The following is a 22507-nucleotide window of genomic DNA, read 5'->3' as shown; positions in this document are numbered from 1 at the left end:
CCCACCACCCCAAGAAAGGAGAGACACTGTCACTTTGTGATGGGGATTAACATCTGAGAAACTAATCAGACACAATTGGAAGGGAGGGCTTGAGTGTGTGTGTGCAGAATAATGCCCAGAGAGGTGACAGATGGAGAGGAGATTTGAGCCTTGGACAGAGATGCACAGTGGCCCTTTGTGTCTAAGTGTTGTAGGAAGAGGAGAGTGTCCTGTCTGAAGGCTTTGTAAAAGGGGCTGCAGAGAGGAGATCGTTTGCATAGTGTATGAGGTGGGAATCAGACAGGTGGAAGGAGACAAACCATGGGCAAGGGCCTGGCTGAAATAGTGAGCGCTCTCTCTGAAGCCCTGTGGCAAGACGGTCTAGGTCAGCTGTTGGGATTGGCGAGTGTCACGGTTCATCTAGGTGAGAGGGAAGAGAGGCTGTGAGCAGGGATGTAGGCAGTGGTGGAGAAAGCATCCTTCAAATCTAGGACTGGGTAATGAGTGGTGGCGGGGGGATAGAAGATGAAAGGGTGTACAGGTGGGGCACCACAGACTGATATCGCGAGGGTCCTGCACCACTCTGTACGCACCATCCGTCTTCTGAACGGGGAGAATGGGAGTGTTGTAGGGAGAGTAGATAGGGACCAAAAGACCATGTTGGAGCAGGCAAGAAACAATTGGATTTAGTCCTCTCAAAGCCTGATCGGGAACAGGGTATAGGTGCCAGGAGGGATGGGGTGACCTGGCTTTAGTGGGATGGTGAGAGGTGTTTGACTGAGAGCCAGCGAGGGGGAAGAAATGTCCCCGACCCTAGGGTTTAGATCTGGGAAGGCAGTGGGGGCTTTGGGTGGGGCCAGAGAAGGAGAGAGCAGAGTGGTAAGAAAAGCAGGACAAATGCAGGGAATGGTCAGAGTGGCAGACAGTTTGGTGAGGATATCTTGTGCGAGGAGGGGAATGGGGCAGGTAGGAACAATCAGAGAAGAGTGGGAGAAAAGTTGTTGACCGAACTGACACCAAATTAGAGGAGTTTAAAAGGCCTGGAGACTGCCATCAATACTCACAATAGAATCTGAGGCCAAGGAGACTGTCGGTCCTTAGGAAAAAGGCAAGGTGGAATGAGCTGCATCAGCATTGATTACAAAAGCTACGGACTTCACCTCCACTGCAAGAGTTACCTGAAGCTTGGTGTCTGATCTCCACCGTGATCCAGGGGGCCTTCAGGGCTTCTGGGCAGCATCAGTTGTCCGTTGCCAATCTGGGGAGGTCTGGGAGAGAGCCTGCCAGGGGATCCTGGTACCTGAGGCCAGGGCAGATACCAGCAGGGGCAGTCTGACTTCCAGTGAGTGTCCCTGCAGGTGGGGCATGGCTAGAAAAGAATCCTAGGCTTTGGGCATTCCTTGGTCTGATGACCAGGCCGACAGCATGAGAAGCATGGCCCAGCAGTATACCCTTGGGCTGGAGAGCCCTGGTGGCAGCCCTGGTGGCAGCCCTGGTGGCAGCCCTGGTGGCTGGCTTGGACTTGGGTCCAGCCTGCAGCTGTGGGTTTCTTGCGGTGGAGGCAAACAGCTGGAACTCAGATAGGCACTGCTTGGGGGCAACTTCATCCCTGTTATTGAAAACTTTGAATGCCAAGTGTACTAACTCCTATTGTAGGATTGACGGCCTGCCCCCAGTTTCTGTAGCTTTTCCGGAATATCTGGAGCAGATTGGGTGATAAAATGCACCTATAAAACCAGTTGGCCTTTTGAGCTTTCTGCATCCAGGGCCGTATGTCTGAGGGCAGCAGCCAAATGGGACATAAACCGAGCTAGATTTTCATCTTTTCTCTGGGTGGTTTCCTTAAACCTGTCTTAACTGACTGCCCTGTGTGCCGCCTTGTGGAGCCCATCAACTAAACAATGGCCACATAGTTATGGCTCCTTCGAGCAGAGCACTGACTGTTCATGCTCATCTAACCAGTTAAAGTCCCAGTTTGGTTTAGCCCAGGAAGGGCTGCAGCTGCCTCCTGAAGGTTAGGTTCAAATCACCAGCAGTTGTCTGTGACAGCTTGAGGCAAAGTCCAAAGACATTCTTGTTCTTTGGGTGAGAGGGTAGAGGAAAGAAGGATATTCAGGTGTTCCCTTGTGAGATCATGAGACTGGTACGGTATGGAAATTCCTGAATATATTTGGTAAGAAAGGAACCCAGACGCTGACTAATCTGAGAAATACTGGACAGGGGAAAGGGAACATGAACCTAAACAGTTCCCTTGGCTCCTGTCACCTCCCAGAAGTGGACACTGAGGAGCAGGGGGTGAGGAAGGGGCACGAAACTGCAGTCCAGATCAAGCATGGGACAGAGTCAGATGAGACAGAACATAAAAAGGAGATTTTGACTCAGAGGGAGGCACGGGATAGATGGATGGGACCAGTGCCCAATGAGCCGGAGGCTCTTCTGGAGGAAGTGATGCAGCCGAGGCAGCTGCGGCTGGGAGTTCTACTGCAGAAGCAAGGGGCACAGGAAGTTGTTCAGCTGAGGGGGTGGGAGGATGCCTGGGGAAAGCGAGATCAGCAGGGTTGTTGGTCGGGGAGGAATCGGCATGGGAGGGAAGCAGGGAAGGTGCAGACAGAAGGGAAAGGTGGAGAATGTGGGAGGGGTCATGAAGAGCACAGAGCAGGAAAGCTTCAGAGTGTAAGGAAAGCACAAACGTAAGCTATTTCGGACCACTTCTTTAGTCTATGGCAGTAATTATCCAGATCGCACAAAATGCAAACATCAGACATACCGTGGACAGGCCACCAAGACCTGTTGTCCAGCTGGTACTGTGGCCACACCATGTTATTGATAATTTTTCCGGCGCAGAAGGAAATCAGACAGAATAAAACGCCTTTGTTGTGGGCACGGAGAAGGGCACAGTAGGAAAGGGGAATGTGCAACTTCTGAAGGCCTGGCTGGAAGAACAATGGTTATACAGGGCCAGGCTGGAGGTGGGGTTTAGGGGGTGGGCCACCCAACATGGCAGACCAGCACTGGGTGGGAGTGTGGGAAAACGAAACAGGACACTACAAAAGTGGAACAGGAAGTCGTCATTTGACTCAGAGGAAGAAGGGTGGGACTTAGCACATGGCCTTGAGTGGCCAGTGCCATTTTGGCTTGGGGCCATACTAGTCAGTGCCATGGCACATGGCCTCCAGTGGGCGGTGCCACACTGACTGTAAAGGAATTATAATGAGGGGAGAAACCCACCAGTTACAGAAAAGTATCAGCCACTTGAGCTTCAGATAGGGAGAGCGGTGGAGAGGTTTGAGATTGTGCAGGAGGCAGGTTGGGGGAACGGGGAGGCAGTAGAAACCGAGGTCTGAGGAACCAGTGTTACTGGGTGGTCTCAACCAAAGGGAAGGAGGCTCAGGAGAGGGCTTGAGGTCCCCACAGAGTGGGCACCATCCCTCTCTCTCCCGGGTTTCGGCACCAGATGTAACGAATGACACAAGGCAGAGACTACTCCACAGGCTTTTGTGAAAGCAACGAGGCATAAGATTTAATACCTAGGTGCACACAGACGGGGGGCAAAAAAACTGTCCATGGGGAACAAAGAAAAGTGGGGGCTCTTTTATAGGACCTGAACAAGGTGGGGGTCTGGCAGGGACATTGTGTGAGAAGGTCTAAGCAAACAGCTGTGGCCAAAGTCCTCAGAGTGTCTGGGGCAAGTGTGTGGATGCTATCAGATGTCCTGGCACTGGAAAGATTCTGTGCTCTGCCTTATATCTTTACTACAGTCTGTGTTTGCCAAGGGCAGCAGCACCTGTGGTGATGTCTTAGTTACTTTTCTCTCGTTGCTGAGACAAAATATCCAACGCCCAAAATGCAGGAAGGAAAGGTTTATTTAGCTTACAGTTTGTGGAGGTTTCAGTCCATACTTGGCTGGCTCCGAGGCAGAAGATAGCAAAGCAATAAGAGCAAAGGGGGGAATGGCAGCTGAACAGCAAAGCAGCCAGAGCAAAGGGGAGGAATGGCGGCAAGCAGCTTCTTCCTGCCTTACTTCCCTGCCTTACTTTGTACACAGGCTATCCCCACCTAAGGGGTGTGTAGCTCTCACATAATCTCCATGGCCCCTTCTTCCACAGGCTCAGGATGTATACAAAGTAAGCACCCTGGCTTCCTGCTGAGTCACTTAGCCAAACCTCTAGACTCCCCAAGTTGACACAGGGTATCAACCATAACAGGTGAGCTACAGTTTTTTTCTGAGAACACTATGGCTGCTGACATACGGATACTGGGAAAGTCATGCCCAAGTCGAGCCTGACAAAGGAAGGAAAGCAGGCAAACAAAAGAGTTTGCCACTTAGATATCCTCAGCTGAGTGTCCAGGTGTGGTGCACATCTACAATCCTAGCACTTAGGAGGCTGAGGCAGGAGGATTACTCTGAGTTTGAGGCTAATCTGTACTACATAGTGAATTCAAGGCCAACCTGAACTACATAAGGAGATCCTTTCTCAAAAAACCAAAAAGCGTAATAATAATGATGATGATGATGCCACCATATCCCCTCCTCAGAGTACTCTAGTTTATAAGCAACATTAGTGATTTGTTTTTAAAACAAAGAAAGTTTTACACAAACACACACACACACACGCAGTTAGGAAAATACCACATGTAGTGAAAGTGCAGACACATGCAGAGTCAAAAGTTTCACCTGGCTGCTGGGCCCGCCCACTTCCTCTGCACCCTGGCTCCAGCTGGTCCGCCTGTCCCTTCTGCAGACCTGATGTACATCCTATGGCTGTTCTTCGTGGTGCTGGCCTGGAACTGGAACTGCTGGCTGATTCCTGTGCGCTGGGCCTTTCCCTACCAGACGCCCGGCAACATCCACCTGTGGCTGCTGATGGATTACCTGTGCGACCTCATCTACCTCCTGGACATCACCGTCTTCCAGATCCGCCTACAGTTCGTCAGAGGCGGGGACATCATTGTGAGTCACAGGCAGGCAGAGCGGGGAGCACGGCAGACCTCACCGCCAGAGCTTCCGGGCACTGATCCCTGATGCTATATGATAGATGACAAAATAAACGGAGAAGGAAATCTCAGGAGCAGCTGCCCATGCATGTTCAGCAGCGCAACTGCTAATTTCACACACCTTTGATAGGTTCAAATTATGCACGTCCGATATGGCTCATATGGTTTCTGAACCACCTGGTGAGTGCAGGGTGGAGAAGTGGGTCAGCGTGTGGGCTTTAGGTCAGGTGTGCCTGGCTGGATCCTCTCTCTGAGCCTCAGTTTCTCATCTGTAAAATGGGTTTGGTACTAGTTCCTATCAAGTAGCAATGGTGTAAGGATCAGTTGTGATGTTGAATGTAGCATGCTGGGCTCCAGCGACTGCAGGCAATCACTGTATCCCTGGGCTCCTGGAAAGGGCACGATGATCTCTGCTTCTTGGGCCATTGTGAGACTCATGCCCTGGGTCAGCTCCCACTTAGCAGGGAGGAAACCAAGGCCCTGACTGCGACTTATCAAAAACAAGTGGCACAGTTCCCATCTCCCTGTGCAAGTCACGCTCTGGAATTCCACACTGAGGGCTGGTGACAGAGCTCAAAGGTAGAGCAGTTGCCCAGCACCGCATGAGCCTTAGGTGGGATCCCCAGGGTGGAAAGAAAAACACATTCCACACTGGCGGCACAAGCTCTGCTGTGTGCATGCAAGTTGAGGCTTTGCCTTTTAAATGACCTTGAGGAGCTAGAGGTAGCGGTATATTACTGAAACTCCTGCTGAGGGTGTCAGTCTAATCCACCTGACAATCTGGCCTGTGGAAGCAACAGAAAGACAGAAAAAGTCCTGCAGTTGAGGAGCTCTGGATGACTCAGTGTTCTCTCTGGAACAAAAGGCCTGGTCTCCAAAAGCTCATGGATTTTATTGTATCAATCAGGGAGGTGGGTGGGGGTCCTGGCAGAGTACACAGGGAAAAGAAACTTTGTCGCTGTACCAGGCACAGCTGCCTCCAATTAGCAATGCACAGATAGTTTTGAGGTTTGCAAGGCTGGCACCTTTACTGCTCAGGACATTTGTTTCAATAGTGCCATCTCTACACAGCTCAGTAAATAGAGTGAAGGAGAGGTCAGGGACAGATTGTGGCAGGGGCTTTATTTTTCAGGAAAGAGCAATGTGGTGGTCTCCCACAGTACATCCCTGTAATACCAACACATAGGAGGCTGAGGCAGGAGGATGTGGTGTTTTGTCTCAAAAACAAAACAAAACAAAACATGAATGACTTACAGGAAAGAGAACTCTCTGGCCAAACTTTTCCCTGGTCTGATCAGAGCAGTTGCCAGGGTTTCGGTGAGTTAAGTTGCAAGTGGTCCCAGGAAGACGGACACGCTAGGGAATGAGTTTCAGAGCCCTCGCTTGGCATCCAAGGAACAAGGATCTAGCTGGTGACCCTAGACAGGGGCCTTCCCTCTCGACCTCAGCTACTGAAGCTTGGCGGGTCCCCTCTGGCTCCACCGCTGCAGGCTGCTCAGATAGGGAAGGGCAGGGATTCTGCGGGGAATTCCATGGCGGCGTCCTGTAGTAGGTCAGGGGTTAAGCTCTAACGCCATCTCACTGTCATTATTCCATTTTCTTCCAGACAGACAAGAAGGAGATGCGAAATAACTACCTGAAGTCTCACCGATTTAAGGTGTGTGTTGGGACGATAGGTGTAGTGGTTGTGGGGCCCCAGGGGCTGAATGCTTGGGGGCCCATGTGACATGGTACGTGCCACCTGGAGGGCTGCTGGGCATGGCCCCTGTGGGTGTCTCCCATGGGCTCATCCCCCCCCGAGGCCAGCACAGGTGGGGAGGTCCTCAAAGGCCACCTTTCCGGATCTGCATCCTTCTGCTCCCTTTGTGTGTGGGGGGACACAGTGGTCATTGTCATGGCAACGGAGCTGGCACTGGAGTGGACAAGGTGGTCCTGGAAGCCACATGGGTTTCTTGGTGAGCGCCTCCTGGCCTCCGGCACAAGGGCCTCATGGACATTCTGACCTCCCCTGTCTGTGGAGGGTAGGACCCCAGCTCTCACTCACCCCACGCTCAGACCCAAGGTTATGTGTTTGACACACCATGGGGTCCCCTTGGGGTTTCAGATGGACATGTTCTGCCTCCTGCCCTTGGACTTCCTCTACTTGAAATTCGGCGTGAACCCCCTCCTCCGCCTGCCCCGCTGTTTAAAGGTGAGACCAGCAGCTCCTCCCTGTCACCTTCCATCCTCCACCGGAGCTGGGGCAGGGGAGGTGTCCTCAGGGGAGCTGCTCACACTCCAAGCCCATCTTGGTGGAAAGTGATTCCAAGGGCTCTTGTCTCTGCGGCCCCATCTGTTAGGTACAGATTGGTGCTGGGTCCTCCCCCACCTCCCTGGGAAGCCAGTGTCGTTTTTACCACACCCTGCAGATGAGGAGCCCAGGGCACAGACAGGCTGAGCAGCTTGCCCGAGTCACACGGATAGGAAGGAGTCGAGTCTGGGCCTGCACGCAGGCAGCCTGCTTCCTCCACTCAAGTCTCAGTTGTTATAGAGCTGTTCCGGGGGCTTCTGCTTTATGATGGTCTCCACCGAAAAGATGGGCAGAGTGGCACTGAGGTGCCAAAGAGGTGGGGTGACTTAGCCAAGGTCGCAGGAGCAAGCAAGTGCCCGGGGTGCGTCTGAGGGCACAGCCCCTGACCCGCTTGGTCACTGGTCAGTGTTCGGAGTCATTCCAGTGTTTTATCTGCCTTTTGTGGGGTAGAGCTGGGCTCCCAGGAGGTTGGCCAGGCACGCTGTGGACTGGAGCTGTCCTTTCATGAGCTCAGGGTAGACAGCCACTCAGAGCCCTCAGGATCCCTCAAACGGATTTTGCTGGCCTAACAATTAAATTCATCTTTCTCTTTACATCATGCCTGGTGGTTTTTTTTTTTTGTTTTTTTTTTTTTTAAAAGGCCTCCTCAATATGCAGTTCAAGCTGGCCTTGAAATCACTGTTTAGCCCACTCTGGCCTCTAACTCATGACAATCCTCCTGTCTCAGCCTCCCAAGTGCTGGAATTATAGTTGTGCACCACCATGTCTAGCTGATGTTTGGTGCTTTTATCCAAAATCAATAAATGAGGGAATTTATTTTTTTAAAAAAGAGGCAAATGCAATAAGAGAAATACGCCAGAGAATGCTAGGGAAAGCAAGCATACCATGCTAGAATGGACCACAGAAGCTGCCAAGGAGAAGAGGGAAAGCGGCACCATTCTCCTCTGCTGCACGCAGGCCTCGGGGGGCTGCAGAAGCTGCTTTAGAGCCAAGCTTCAGAGTGAGAAGGGCCCAGCCTTCAGGCCAAGACGGATCCCGGATGTGGACGTGAGATGCCTCACATGGCCAGTGTGGTGTGTGTGCACACCACGGGCTTACCGTCCGGCACAGCTTGGAGGAGGCGACCCTTTGAGCCTCAGATGGGGGAGCAAGCCTGTGGTCTTTCTGCAGCCAATGTAATCTGTGGATGGGTGTTACAGTGAACACTTTTAAAATTTTTTTTGGTACCGGGAATCGAACTAGGGACCTTGTGCTTGCCAGACAGGTGCTCATGCCGCTGAGCTATCTCCCTGGCCCTAGAACGAACACTTAGATGCTGGCTAGCACATCCCTTAGGACAGTGGTGGCAAATCTGTGGCATCTGTGGCATCTAGGGTATGCTGAAGTGGGATGTTTGTAACACTGACTGCTGTAGAAGGTTTTCCATCACCCCCTTAGGAAATCTTCCTTAATATTATGTTCAAATGTCAAAAACTCAGCATGGATTAAGACCTAGAGGGGGTGCAGCATACGGTAAATAGCTGGCAGCTTTGAGTCCAACCTGGGTTCAAGGTTGACTCTCATTTCCCAGTGGCTTGGGGACAAGTTACTGGACTGCCCCAAGTGCCAGTTTCCTCTCTGACAAAGGGAAATGAAAGTGTGTGCGCTGCAGTTCCCTGGTGGGATGTTTGTCTAGCACGCAAGATCCCCAGCCCTGAGCAAAAGACAACACATACTTCATAGGTAAATAGGGCATAAGATAGGTAAAGAGGCGCCAATCATATAATAGGAGCTCAGGAAAGAAGAGTAATTATCATTGTACTTTTCTTACTTTACATAGTTTTTGAAGGACATAATGGGGTAATAAAGAGTTTTATTATAAAATTGTTTTCTTCATAAGTAAACATTCAAAATAGGGCCCCTAACTTGGGATGCAGGAACATCCAGAAGTTTCATGATGAGATTCAGAAGGTCTGGGGGTCCCCAGAAATAATAAACCAATGGAGAGAATAGATTATATGTGATTTCCCAGCGAACATGCGCCATGGCTGTCGTCAGATTCCTAAATGGGGTTTCCAGCCCCCGGCCGCCCAAGGGCTAAGTATCCTTTGGTTTGAATGCTCACTCACTGTCCAGACCCCCCTCAAGGAGGAGGAGTCTCAGTCTCAGCACCTGGGGGGAGGGCAGGGAGGTGAGGGCAAGGTGCCACCCACGACAGTGGCTGTCCCTGATGCCCTCCTCTTCCTCCCAGTACATGGCCTTCTTCGAGTTTAACAACCGCTTGGAAGCCATCCTCAGCAAAGCCTACGTTTACAGGTGAGGCACCCATGCACACATGTACATGCACATACACAATGCATGTATGTGTGCACTCACACACACATGTGAGAGTCCACACACACACGGGACAAGTGTTCCCTATTTATTTCTGCCCCTTTCACCTCCTCTGCCCTCCAGTCCCTATGGCCTGTGGAAGCCAGAAGCTGGACTTCTTCCTGGCCCAGCCTCTTCTCTGAGGGATGTTTGTTCTTTAGAGAATGGAGCTCGTTCCATTTCCCCTAATTGTGCCAGGTTCACAGGAGTGGCTCACTAGTATTTGGGGGTCAGTGCAAGAACCCGAAGCCCCAGTGTAGCTCCAGGGGAGGGGAGCATTTGTAAGGGCACAGTGGGCGGCTCACAGACATGCGAGGTGGGGCACTAGACCAGCCGGGCTGCAGTAGGGGAACGGGACCCCCAGCACCTCTCTCACAGGGTGCATGGCCTCACTGTCACTTCTCCGTGCGCCCTGTCCCCTGCCTGCTCCTCCCATGGCCACATTTCTCCTCTGGCCTCACTGCCCCAGAACTCACCTGAGCAGCTGGTGCTGCCACCCCTGGGCCAGTTCCAGCCCTGAGTCTTGGCAAGCTCCCGACCCAGCACCACCATCCTTACCTGGCTCAGCCTTAAAGAGTGCCCCACAGGGCCAGGCCAGCTGCTGCTGCTTCCGACTGGCCGGGTGTCCAACCTCTGAGTGGCTGGGCAGGACCATGGGCTCCACTGCTGGGACCTTTGAGGTGGGCTTTGGGGGAGGTGAGGACTGGCTGCCTCCCCGCAGTCCTGGCCCTGGAGGTGTTGCCTCCACCCTCTCATGGCTGTGTCCGTGCCCCTCCCCCTCTGCAGGGTCATCAGGACCACAGCCTACCTGCTGTACAGCTTGCACCTGAACTCGTGTCTTTATTACTGGGCCTCGGCCTTTCAGGGCATCGGCTCTACTCACTGGGTTTACGATGGCGTGGGAAACAGGTGAGCTCCCCTCCCTCCTGCGGCCACACCTGGGTGATGGTCTTGTTCTTTCTAATTCATAGCACAAGGAGTCCATTGCCACCATGTTGCAAGTCTCCCTTGCTCCTGAGGAGTCACTGACATGACAAGGTTCAAGGGCGCTGTCTCCATGTCTTCCTGAGCACCTGCTGCGTGCCAGGCAGAGGGTAGAGACACACACGAGACCTGCTAGAAAGGTCCTCTCAGCAAAGCCGGGTGTGGTGGCACACACCTGTAATCCCAGCACTCAGGAGGCTATGGCAGGAGGATAGCTGTAAGTTGGAAGCCAGCCTATGCTACATAGTGAGTTAAAGGCCAGCCTGAACTACAGAGAGAGATCTGTCTCAAAAAAAAAAAAAAAAAAAAAATCCTCTCAGCATCCCAAAGTCCTGTAGGTTGATAAATACATGGTGGGCTTTGGGGGAGGTGAGGACCCTAGATGCTCTACAGCGATGATGATGACAACAGTAGCAGTACGTCTTGCAGAACACTTGTTACTATTCATATGTAGCGGCCCATCAAAGCATTTAACGTAGTAACAACAGTCACACAACAGGTACTGTGACTCTTCCCATGTGACGGAGGAAGTGACAAGTCAAGGTCACACAGTTCATGTTACAGAGCCGGGACCCAAGTATGCTTCTTGATCACTGGACTGTGTACCCGAGGGGAAAAAAGTGCCTGGTGCCTGGGGGCAGGGGTGGGGGAATGGGAATGGGTGTGGCAGATTTCGCCAGAAGTTAAGCTAGTTCGGCTTGGTCTTGGCTTTGGGAGACAAAGAAGGGACAGAGAATCCAGGGGGAAGGAATCGCCTGAAGAAAGGTAAGAAGTTTTTGCTGGGCAGTGTGGCGAATGTCTGTAATCTCAGCTACCCGGGATGCTAACTAGGAAATCAGCAGTTTGAGGCCAGCCTGGGTAACTTGGGGAGATTCTTTCTCCAAATAAACAGAACTAGGTGTGTCATTCAGCGGTAGAGCTCTTGCCAAGCATGTGCACGAGGGCCTGCGTTCTAGTCATAGCAAAATAACAGAGTCAAGGATTGGGAGCCCAGCATGGCTGAAGAGAATGGGCCGGTGGAAGTTTCTAGAAAGGTGGGTGGAGCCAGGTTGCCAAGCAGCCTCCCCAAGGAATTCAAACCTTGCTCTTCAGAGCTGGGAGTCCCCCAGGGGCCACATGGTGCTTGGTACACAGCTGTTGTGGGCAAGCTGGGCCGCCAGTGTGAGACCCACCTAGGGTCTGGGAGATTTAGGGCAAATGTCAACTGTGTTAATAGGCCTTACTCCTGTTTAAAATTTACTCCCCTCTGGAATTTGGAGCTAAATTCTGAGACTATGTCAGCTTTTCTAAAGAGACTTGCCTGGCTTTCCTTCAATTCTCAAAGGGGTTTATGCCTCAGTAAGCCAAGGACCCACTTGGGGGGATGGCAGTCATGGGGAGGGATGGCAAGGAAGAAGAGGACCCGGGTTCCAACCAGTGTGGTCATTCTCCAGGTCTGGGATGTGGAGAGAGAGTCCCCACAGAGCCATAGCAGGGAAACACAGGGTTCTGGGAGGTCTCTAGCATGTGCCATGCTGATGAAGATTGCTCCAATGAGGAAACACTTGGGGGGAAGCCCGAGCTTTGTGGACATCACTCCTATGTCTCCCTCTGTTGGCGGCCCAGCCACCGAGTCACGGTCCCCCAGCTCCCAGCCCAAGGGTCTGGAGGACCGGGGGCAGCTCAGTCCCCACCAGAGCTGCTTGGTGCGCCCTCTGGTGGCCAGGGGCTTGTGTTGTCCAGAGACTTTCAGACAACTGGTGACAATGAGCTGCCCTGAAGCCCAGAGCCACACCCAGTCAGAAGCAGAGCCATCCCCCTAGTTGCCCAGCAACCTCTGCTTCCGCCTCCCAGCACTCAGCACACATTACTCACCCTCACTGCAGAGCTTCCTGAGGACTCCACAATGCTGTGCTGGGCCACTGCAGGCACGCAGCAGACCCTGGGCGACCACTGATTTACAGAGCCCGCTCTGGGTCGGGCACTCTCTTCCAGCAGCTCGTTTCGTCCTCGTGGTTGCCTGTGAAGGACGTTCCACCGGCATCCCCATTTTATAGACGAGGAGACCAGGGCTTGGAGAAATTGAGGAATCTGCCCAGTTAGGCAGCTCAAAAGTGGCTTTGAGCGCCTTTAGCCTGGCTCCAGAACCTGTTTGAGCTTCCAGGCTGCATAAATAACCTGTGAGTGGAGGCAGGCAGCCCAGGAAAACCGGCCCATTTCACAGCCCTACCTGCCCCCCTGCTTCCCCGGTCCCCACAGGGGTTGGCCTGGAGGTGTGGACGGGTATGGGGGGACTCTTGCTGCTGTGGATGATTGGACAAGCCCAGGGCATTTCCCATGCCGTTTACCACACAGCAGGACCCCCAGCACCCACACCTCCCTTCCTCATGGACCACAAGCCTGGGCTGGGGGTTACCTGAAGGTGGGGTGGCAGCTCAGAGGAACAGCCAGCACCCTGCGTTCTAGTCCTGGCTCTGGAACCTGCCCGCTCGTGACCATGGGAGTTCCCTTTCCCTTTGTGGGGGGGGGGGCTTAATTTCACTACCTGGAAAATGGATGAGGCGGAGGAAGGGTCAGGAAAGGTGGCCCCAAGATAGTGTGCCCTTCAGCGTCCACAGGAGACTGGTTCCCGGAGACGCCAAATTTGGAGGCTGCTCATTCCTTTACAGGAAGCGATGTGGTAATTTTCATATAACTTATGCACACGTTCCTGTATTCTTTAAATCATCTCTAGAGTATTTTGAATTCCTAATACATTGCAAATGCATAAATACTTGTTACACTGTATTGTTTAAGCAATACTGAGGAGAAAAGATATCTGTGTGTTCAGTATAGACACAATTTTTAAAAATTATTTTCCACCTGGGCTTGGTTAGATCCCCAGATGCAAACCTGTAGATATGAGGGCCAATAGGATCTTACAACTCCGATGTTATTCTTTGTCTTAGTTACTTTCTCATTGCTGGGACAAAATACCTGATGCCCACAGTTAAAGGAACAAAAGTTTATTTGGCTTACGGTTTACAGAGATTTCAGCCCATATTCACCGATCCCAAAGCAGGGCAGAGGGGCAGGGCAGAGGAGAAACAGCTCTGGTATGGTGGTGGGAAGCGGAGAGAGAGATCAAGGGAGGAGGAGGGAATGGGCCCCTCCAGGCCACGCCCCCAGCGAGCCTCCCCCTCGGACCAGGCTTCACCTCCCAACATCACACTTAGCTATAAACTCATCCCTAGATTAACCCATTGAGAAGCATCATCCCTCCATAATCCAGTCACCTTCCCCGAACTCCACCTATGAGGCTTTGTGGGGACATCTAGATAGAAACTGTAACACTTGCTCTCCATGAGCCAGCATGACGAGATAACAAAGGAAACAACTGCAGAAATCGTGGGAGCCCTGGCATCAAGACAGGTCTAGCCTCCCTCTGTCCTCCCACCAACTCTTCCTGGATATCTTCTGGAGTTTCCGTATCTGTCCATGCCCTGCAGGGGTGGGGCAGAGCCAGGGACAAACTTACATGCTCTGCCTTCGTGAGAGCAGGTGTTCTTGCGTCTAAGGCCTGTAAGCTCTTCCTCTTTGCACAGTGCACTCCCATCACAGGGGTCTGAACCAGGCCGCCCAAGGTCGGCAGGCGTGTCCCGTTATGACCAAGGTCCCTTTCCTCTTCTCTCTCCAGTTACATCCGCTGCTACTACTGGGCAGTGAAGACCCTCATCACCATCGGGGGGCTGCCTGACCCCCAGACGCTCTTTGAAATTGTCTTCCAGCTGCTGAACTATTTCACGGGTGTCTTCGCTTTCTCTGTGATGATTGGACAGGTAGCTGGGACTCAGCCTGGGGTCCCAGCCCTCCCCCTGCAGGGCCCTCCCGCACTGTCAGGAGCATCAGCCTCTCTGCCTGTTGCTTTGGGACTAAGCTGGGAAGGGGCACAGGGCTGAGAATCAGAAGCCTGGGGTGCTGGGCCCTGCTGGGCGAGTGGAAGGAGGGGGTGTAGGTCCCATCCCTCTCTGAGGTCATTTCCATTTAAAATGTCAGTCCCTTTGGGTTTCCTGATGAGTCGGCCGCATGGCTTAACGATGGGCAGGAGAAAGCCCTTGTGTTTCCAGCAGGCTGCTGGGTATCTTGTTTTCTAGTCAGTGCAGGTGCCACACGGGGGTCCTCACAGGAGCCCTTGAAGGTCCTCAGCCTGAGGAACTGTACACTGGGTTCATATATCCTCTAGCAAGGGCTTGGGCAAAGTGGCTAGGGTACCACAGAGTCAGCCCGGCCCAAAGAGGTGTCCCCTCGGGATCTGATGCCACCAGAGGGGCCAGCAGCTCCCCTTCCCACATCCATACTGGGGGCAGGACTTTTTCCCACTTCTGTGTGTGGACGTCTCCGACCCTCCCTCCCTCCCCTGTGATTATGAGCCCCTGTCTGGGTAAAGTGACACATCCCGAAATTCGCTTCCGTCCTGCCCCAGATGAGAGATGTGGTAGGGGCGGCCACCGCGGGACAGACCTACTACCGCAGCTGCATGGACAGCACAGTGAAGTACATGAACTTCTACAGGATCCCGAAGTCTGTGCAGAACCGCGTCAAGACCTGGTACGAGTACACCTGGCACTCGCAAGGCATGCTGGGTAAGGCCGACACCCCCACCCAAGGCCTTCCGGTTCTTCCCTTGTCCTGTGTGTCTGAGGCCCAAGCACTGGGCCCTCTCTTGGCTGCAGCCCCAAGGTTTATGTGAGAGGGGCCTGCAGAGGCCTGGGAGGTACCCCACACTGGCTGTCATGACACTCCTAAAGCCTGTCTTTGGGGCTCCTGTCTCTCCTCATTTCACCTTGGGACACAGCCCCACCGGAGATCAGGGTTGAGGTTTGATCAGGAAGGAGGAGTCCCTCCTCGGTCCCCCTCTCCCACCCTTTCCTCTGTCAGGGCACCTGCACCCCATGGTGGCCGCTGCTCCCCTGCGAAGGCATGGGCACGTTCTCCTTCTGTCTTCCTGGCTGCATGGCGCCAGGCAAGCCAATGCCCCCGCTTGTGTGTGAAGATGGAGTAGTGGAGCCCCTTGGGTTTCGGGGAGGACGAAATTAAATAACCTCTGTGAAAAGGAGGCACTGAAGTACTGGGAACGTAGCTCAGCGCCAGAGCACTTGCCCAGCATATGCAAGGCCCTGGGTTCAGTTCCCAGCACCACTAAAAAATTAAAGAAGGAAGATTGATTTAAAAACCAGGCATGGTGGTGCACGCCTGTCACCCCAGCACTGCGGGCTGAGGCAAGAGGATTGCAAGTTTGAGCCCTGCCTGCACAATTTAGTGAGACCCTATCTCAAAATACAAAAAAAAATTTTAAAAACCTGGGGAGGTATCTCAGTGCAAAGGCCCTGTGTTCAATCACACACACACACACACACACACACACACACACACACACACACACTCATGCACACAAAGCTGGCACATGGTAAGTACTAGATAAACTAGTTCTTGCTAATGTTCTCCTAGTGTGTAAAGGGGGGCATGTTTCATCAACAATTGAAATAAAGGGATGACCAGTGCTGCAGCCTCAGAACTCCTGATGCAGAGGCTGTCCTGGGAGTGTCCCAGGAAGGCTTCTTGGAAGAGGTGACATTGGTGCTGGGTTTTGAAGAATGAGTAGGAGTTAGACAGGGAAGTGTCTAGGGCTTTCCTGACAGAGGGACTGTATTGACAAAGGCCTGAAAGTGACAGCTGTCAGGGTCTGGGGTGGCAGGGAAGGTGGCCAAGGTGTAGGTGTGTGAGGGTTGGGGCTACCCTTGCTCTGACCCCCCAGTGTCCTATTCACAGATGAGTCAGAGCTGATGGTGCAGCTTCCAGACAAGATGAGGCTGGACCTCGCCATCGACGTGAACTATGACATCGTCAGCAAAGTGGCACTCTTCCAGGTACGCCCTCACAGTGCCCTGTCCTTTGGGACTCTGGGGACCCCAAGCCTGAGCATCCCTCTAACAGGGCTCCTTTCCCTCCTCCCTGGGCAGGGCTGTGACCGGCAGATGATCTTCGACATGCTGAAGCGCCTGCGCTCCGTGGTCTACCTGCCCAACGACTATGTGTGCAAGAAGGTGTGTGCTGAAGCCAGGGGGAGCCGGCCAGGCTGAGGCGGTCTCCTCGGATTGGGCAGGGCTGGGGCGCCTGAGACGCCCTGGGCTTCAAGGGCCACCGCGGAGGGACAGGAGGCTGCAATGCCAGCCGGGGATCGGCCTGAGTGTCTGCGGGCTGGGGACCAGGCTTTGCAACACGGGTCCGCAGCTCTGTCTCGGCATGGGCTGGAGGTCAGGACAGGAGCCCCAGTTCACAGAGAGGGATGGAAGAAGCTCGCACGGTTTCCCTCTTCCCATTCAGAAATGGGGTATGGGGAGAGCACATTTGCTCACACCACCCCTGGAAAACCAGTAGCCCTGGTTAGGGCAATGGTGGTGGTGGGGGACCCGGAGTTAGCCGCTCTTGCAAGGAGCTGACAGTAAGCCTGGGTGTGTGTACAGGGGGAGGATGTTGCCCCAGCAGGCCCTGTAAGCCTGGGGAGCCCCAGCCCAAGAAGGCCTCCAACTCTAGGCATGTGCTGTCCAGCACTGAATTTTCTGGAAGCAGAGCGCTGGGGAAAGAGGGAGAAAAGGATGCTGTAGATGGCTGAGAATGTAAAGCTTCAGTCGAGGGGACAAGGGGAGTTTGGAAGCAACAGAGTGATCTGTCTGGACTTGGGAACCACTTCCTAGCTGTGCAGCCCAGAGCAAGTGGCTTGCCCTCTCTGAGTCCTGCTCTTCTCACTGATAAAGTGTGGGTATGGGTAGCACCTCCCTCACGGGGTGGCTGGGAGAACTGAACAAGATAGGCCTGTAGTTTGGCAGAGAGCAGGCGCGATTGCTGTTGCTATCACGGGAGAGGTGATGCAGTTTGCTTTCAGTGAGGTCAGTCTGACTAAGGGAGGCCGAGTTATGAGGTGAAATGCTTGTGGGTGTGTGAGTGGCGCCCTCTGCTGTCTGGTTCTGCACGACACTGTCCTTGAGACACCCGGTGCTGGGTAGTGCGGTGTCACAGAGGGTCAGCCAGGACGCTGCCTACCTGGGAAGAGGATTCTGCATGTGTGACATGTGCTGGTGTCGCCAGGTTGCTGTCCAGGTGGGACTGGCAAGCGGCCGCTGGGTGGGGCTGACAGGGCCTGAGGACTGGAAGGTTTGTGGCAGGCTGAAAAAAAGCTCGCCTTCCATCCTTCCTTCCTCCCTTTCTTCCTTCCATCCTTCCTTCAGTCTTCCATCCCTCCCTCCCTTCCTTTGTTCATTCATTCACCTTGGGACTCAGCCATCGTGGGAGTTTGGTGGGGCCACCAGGCCACACACCGCATGGCCTCCGACCCAGACCCAGCCTCTCTGTTCTTCCATCGTTTCCCCACGGTGTCTGTCTGTGTCCAGTTCCCTTTTGTGAGGACACTGGATTTGGACTCCCACCTCGTTCCAGGGTGGGCTTATCTTAGTGACGTCTGCCACAACCCTATTACCAGATCGGGCCACGTTCTAAGGCCCTGGGGATTGGGATTTCAAAATGTGGATTAGGAGTGGGGCACAATTCAACCTGTAACAACCACGGATTCTGAAACCAGACTGGATTCGAATCCTGGCTCTGCCTCATCCTCACTTTATGACCTCAGAAAAGTATAATCCAGCAGGCTGAGGCAGGAAAGTTGCAAGTTCCTGTCCAGCCTGGGTAGCTTAAGGGCTTAGCAAGATCCTGTCTCAAAATAAAAATTTTGAAAAGGTCTGGGGATGTAGCTCAGTGCAAAGCACCTGTGTTCAAACTCCAGTGCAAAACAAACAGACCAACCAACAAACAAACAATCCTGCCCTGCACCAGAGGGCCGTGGAGACTGAGGACGCAGACTGCCAGGGACAGGCTCGAAGTGCTTTGGGCTGCAGGACCTCACCGTTGCCGCCAGCCTATCTCAGCGGGCAGACGCCGGCCGCTCCTAGCTGGGGCCGCACACGGATGTTTAGTGATGCCAGGGCCACCGCCCGGATCGCCAGGCCTCCTTCGTGGGCGTGGGTGGGAATCCAGAGAACCAGCGCCCCGCACCTCCTCGGCTGCCTGGCACTTTCCATCCGGAACCTGCCGGAGCTTGGCAGGCGGGCAGGGCAAGGGGTGCTCACTCTCCCCGGTCCCCAGATGAGGAGCCTGGGACCCGAGAGGAAACTGACCGTCTCAGACACCACGCCAAGAGGTGGCGCAGGGCTGGACTCGGCCTTACTGCCTCCTCGCTGGGCCGCCAGCCTTTGGACGCAGCCCTTGGCTCTGAGGGTGCTCGGGGGTGGCACAGGGGCTCAGCTTCCTCTGTTTCAGGGGGAGATTGGCCGTGAGATGTACATCATCCAGGCGGGCCAGGTGCAGGTCCTGGGCGGCCCTGACGGCAAGGCGGTGCTGGTGACCCTGAAAGCCGGATCCGTGTTCGGAGAGATCAGGTGGGAAGCGCTGGGGAACAGGAAGCCCCGGGCACAGGCTGGGGGATGGCGGTGGCCGCGCGGTGGGCCTGGGCCCTCGGGCTGCAGCACTGGCCCCGCTGGGCTGTGCGGGGGAGCTCTGGGTGCCCACTGGCATGGGGCCGCCGCCGCCGTCGTGCTTCACCGGAGGGCCAGGGTGGCAGAGCCGAACGAGATCCGAAGCACGGCCTCCGGCCTGCGAAGGGTCTCACAGCCTCCCTTGTCCCCCAGCCTGCTGGCCGTCGGGGGCGGGAACCGGCGCACCGCCAACGTGGTGGCTCACGGGTTCACCAACCTCTTCATTCTGGATAAAAAGGACTTGAACGAAATTTTGGTGCATTATCCTGAGTCTCAGAAGTTGCTCCGGAAGAAGGCCAGGTATGTAATGTATTTTATCACTTAAAAAAATGTTAAGGACAAAGACTTCTCGTGTGTGTGTCTGTGTGTGTGCTACCTTTATCAAATCAGAACGTTCACCTCGTCTCTCTCCTGTACGCCGTCCTCATGTTCTGCCCGCGGTCGGAGTAGCATCAGCTCCGCTTTTCCCTTTCTTCTCCCTGGATCGAGAAGAGCCATAGACTCTATCCTTGATGTCTTCCACTCCTTTGGGTAGACAGCCTGGCTATTTTGTACGTATGTCGTCCCTCAGTCTGTGCTTGCCAGGTTTTCTTGTGGTCACCTTCAGGCTCTCAGTATTGAGCAGGAACAATCGGAAGTGATGCCCTGTCCCACTCAGAGAGCAGATAAAGGGGCACGTGGGGCTGATGAGTTTTGCTCCTATCACATGCTGCTGAAGGTTTCTGCACTATAAGTTGCTATTTTTCTCTTGGTAATAGATAAGTACATAAGCTGGACATGGTGGTGCGCACCTATAGTCCCAGCACTTGACAGGCTGAGGTAGGAGGATCATTGCAAGTTCAAGGCCAGCCTGTACTACATAGTGAGCTCAGGACCAGCTTGAACTACAGTGCGAGACCCTGTCTCAAGACAACAAAAATTAATTAGTAAATTAATTATTAATTCCAAAGGGAGTAACTTTGAACCAGGCATGGTGGCACACACCTGTAATCCCAGCACTCACAAGGCTGAGGCAGGAGGATTGCTGTGAGTTTGAGGTCAGCCTGGGCTACATAATGGATTCAAGGCCAGCCTGCATTACACAGTGAGATCCTGTCTCAGAAAACAAAGGGAGTAACTTTGGAACTATATACACATCCTACCTGCCACCAAACTTTCACCCATTGCTTTTAGCACCTGCTAGTGGTTTCCTGCTAAATCACAGATTGCTATAAGGTTTGAAAAATGGTTCTTTTCTCCTTTCATATCCACTCACTAGCATTCTACCATAAGGAAGAGGCTTTGCTTCTCTCTCACTTTTTTATTCATTTATCTTTCATAGGAGCAAGAACTTATTTCATGAATATCCTGTTACAGTCTCTTTTCTGTTTTTATTTTGTGGTACTGGGGACTGAACTCGGGGCTTTCACAGTGAGCTACATCCTAGCCCTATTTAATTTAATTATTTTATTCTGAGACATCAAGTCACTTAGTTGCTCAGGCTGGGCTTGAACTTGGTATCCTCCTGCCTCAGCCTCCCACAGTACTGGGATTACAGGTGTGCACCAGCACATCTGGCTACAGTCATTATTTTGATGCTCAGATGTTCCCAGGTTGCCCGTGGGCACCTGTCTGTACTAACTCTTGTGGCCCTTTCTATGTGCCCTCAAATTATAGCACTTTGGTGCTTCCATGAGGCACAAAAGACACATCTTGTGCTTTCCCTGCTAAGTCCCAGGAAATGGCCATTCCCCAAAGAGCCAGGATCCCCTACATGGGAAATAGTCAGGGGCTTTTTGGTGGGCTGTCGGGGGTGCTGGGGATTGAACCACAGGCCTCCCACAGGCTAAGGATGTGCTCTACCACCGAGCTACCTGCGCTTGGGGAATGGTTCTTAGAAACCAAGGTCTCAGTCCTAGCAGTGCTTACCTGGGGATCTGCCGGGAGAGGCACCTGGGTCTCCCCTGTGAGCAGCACGCATACACCTGTGTATATAAACATGAACAAATAGCCAGGTGCATACATGCAGGCACATATATATGTCAACAGTGATTTTCTGGCTGGGCGAGGTGGCGCACTCCTGTAATCCCTGCACTTGTGAGGCTGAGGCAGGAGGATTGCCTTCAGTCTGAGGTCAGCCTGGTCCACATAGTGAGTTCAAATCCAGCCTGGACTACACAGCAAGACCCCATGTCAGAAAACTGAAAAACAAAACAGAACAAACATGGATTTTTCTGTCTATATGTCAGTTAATCTCTCCATAAAACAATTTCAGTCCAGTGCTACAGAGTTCATTCCATCCTTGTATATCCCTTCTCCAATGCTGAAAACTTTGCTTGCCTTTATCCTTGTTCAGTCCTATAGTGTAAGGTGAGTTCAGAATTATCAGCCCATATCTACCACTGCTAAAAAGAAGTCTTCAACTGTACTTGGTACTGCATGCCTGTCATCCTAGCTACACAGGAAGCTGAGGCAGGAGGATCACAACTTCAAAGCCAGCCTGGGCTACCTAAAAAGAACTGGGGATATAGTTCAGCAATAGAGCATTTGCCCCGCATGTGAAAGGAGGCCCTAGGTTCCATTCCCAGCACCATCATCACCAAAAAAAAAAATTATTTGGGATAACACTCTCATCCCTCCCACCTCTCACAGGGTTATTTTGCCTGTCTGAAATCCAGGTGGGGGCTTTGCTTCAGCTTGTATCCCATTTAAAGCTTTCCACCATGCCGCTGGGTGACTTATTGTTGCAGTTTTGTTTTGAGGATGTAAAACATTAATGTGTTTCTAAAAGTCGAAACTCTACCAAATAGGTAGTCAGAGAAGTGTGGGACGCCCCGTTCCCCTGCCACCCACCCCGAAGGTGATGACGTCATCGGTTTCTGCCTTCTCCTGCCTGTGCTCACTTTTGCAGGAATAGGTGGAGCCTTGCTCTTCTCCTGCCCACCCCCCCACAGTGGGTCAGAGGCTTTGGGCACCTTGCTTTTTTTCACCTGACAGTGAGTCCTGGGCACCCCCCTCTCTCAGCCCCGATGGAGACCTTGCCCCTCGCTGGTCATGAGCGCTCCTGTGAGCTGGGATTCAGGGCAGCTCCGGTGGTTCGCAGTTGAAAACGGCTGCTCTGAGTAACCTCCTCTAGCTGCATTCTGTGCCGATGGGGAACAGGTAATATTTCAGAAAAGCAGGATTCTTCTTTCCAGTCCTCAGGATCAGATTTCAAATTGAGCAGCCGAGATATAGCATGGTAGAAATCCCTTAACAGGCTTGAGAATACGATGGAGCTCAAAGCCCTTCCATATGAGGCACTGGCTATGTGACTTTCAAAAAGTTACTTCAATTTTTTGGTTTCTTTTTTGTATTATCTTTTTTTTTTTTTTTTTTTTTTTTT

The 22507-nt window shown here is 53.0% G+C and overlaps 1 protein-coding gene across 1 annotated transcript in view; it reads left to right on the top strand.

The window, feature by feature from the left end:
• Positions 1 to 22507, top strand: part of Cngb1 (cyclic nucleotide gated channel beta 1) — an 89430-nt gene that overhangs the window by 56105 nt on the left and 10818 nt on the right. Inside the window, exons 21-31 of the mRNA XM_013516097.1 lie at positions 4722 to 4930; positions 6581 to 6631; positions 7079 to 7165; positions 9495 to 9559; positions 10403 to 10525; positions 14256 to 14397; positions 15042 to 15201; positions 16388 to 16485; positions 16579 to 16662; positions 18929 to 19047; positions 19297 to 19443. Coding sequence (XP_013371551.1) covers positions 4722 to 4930; positions 6581 to 6631; positions 7079 to 7165; positions 9495 to 9559; positions 10403 to 10525; positions 14256 to 14397; positions 15042 to 15201; positions 16388 to 16485; positions 16579 to 16662; positions 18929 to 19047; positions 19297 to 19443 — 1285 coding nt within the window. The remainder of the gene's footprint in view (positions 1 to 4721; positions 4931 to 6580; positions 6632 to 7078; positions 7166 to 9494; positions 9560 to 10402; positions 10526 to 14255; positions 14398 to 15041; positions 15202 to 16387; positions 16486 to 16578; positions 16663 to 18928; positions 19048 to 19296; positions 19444 to 22507) is intronic.

This window comes from Chinchilla lanigera, unplaced genomic scaffold (genome assembly GCF_000276665.1).
Source record: "Chinchilla lanigera isolate Chin_1 unplaced genomic scaffold, ChiLan1.0 scaffold00032, whole genome shotgun sequence".
Classification (NCBI taxonomy): Eukaryota; Metazoa; Chordata; class Mammalia; order Rodentia; family Chinchillidae; genus Chinchilla; species Chinchilla lanigera.
This window is presented reverse-complemented; position numbering and strand designations above follow the sequence as displayed.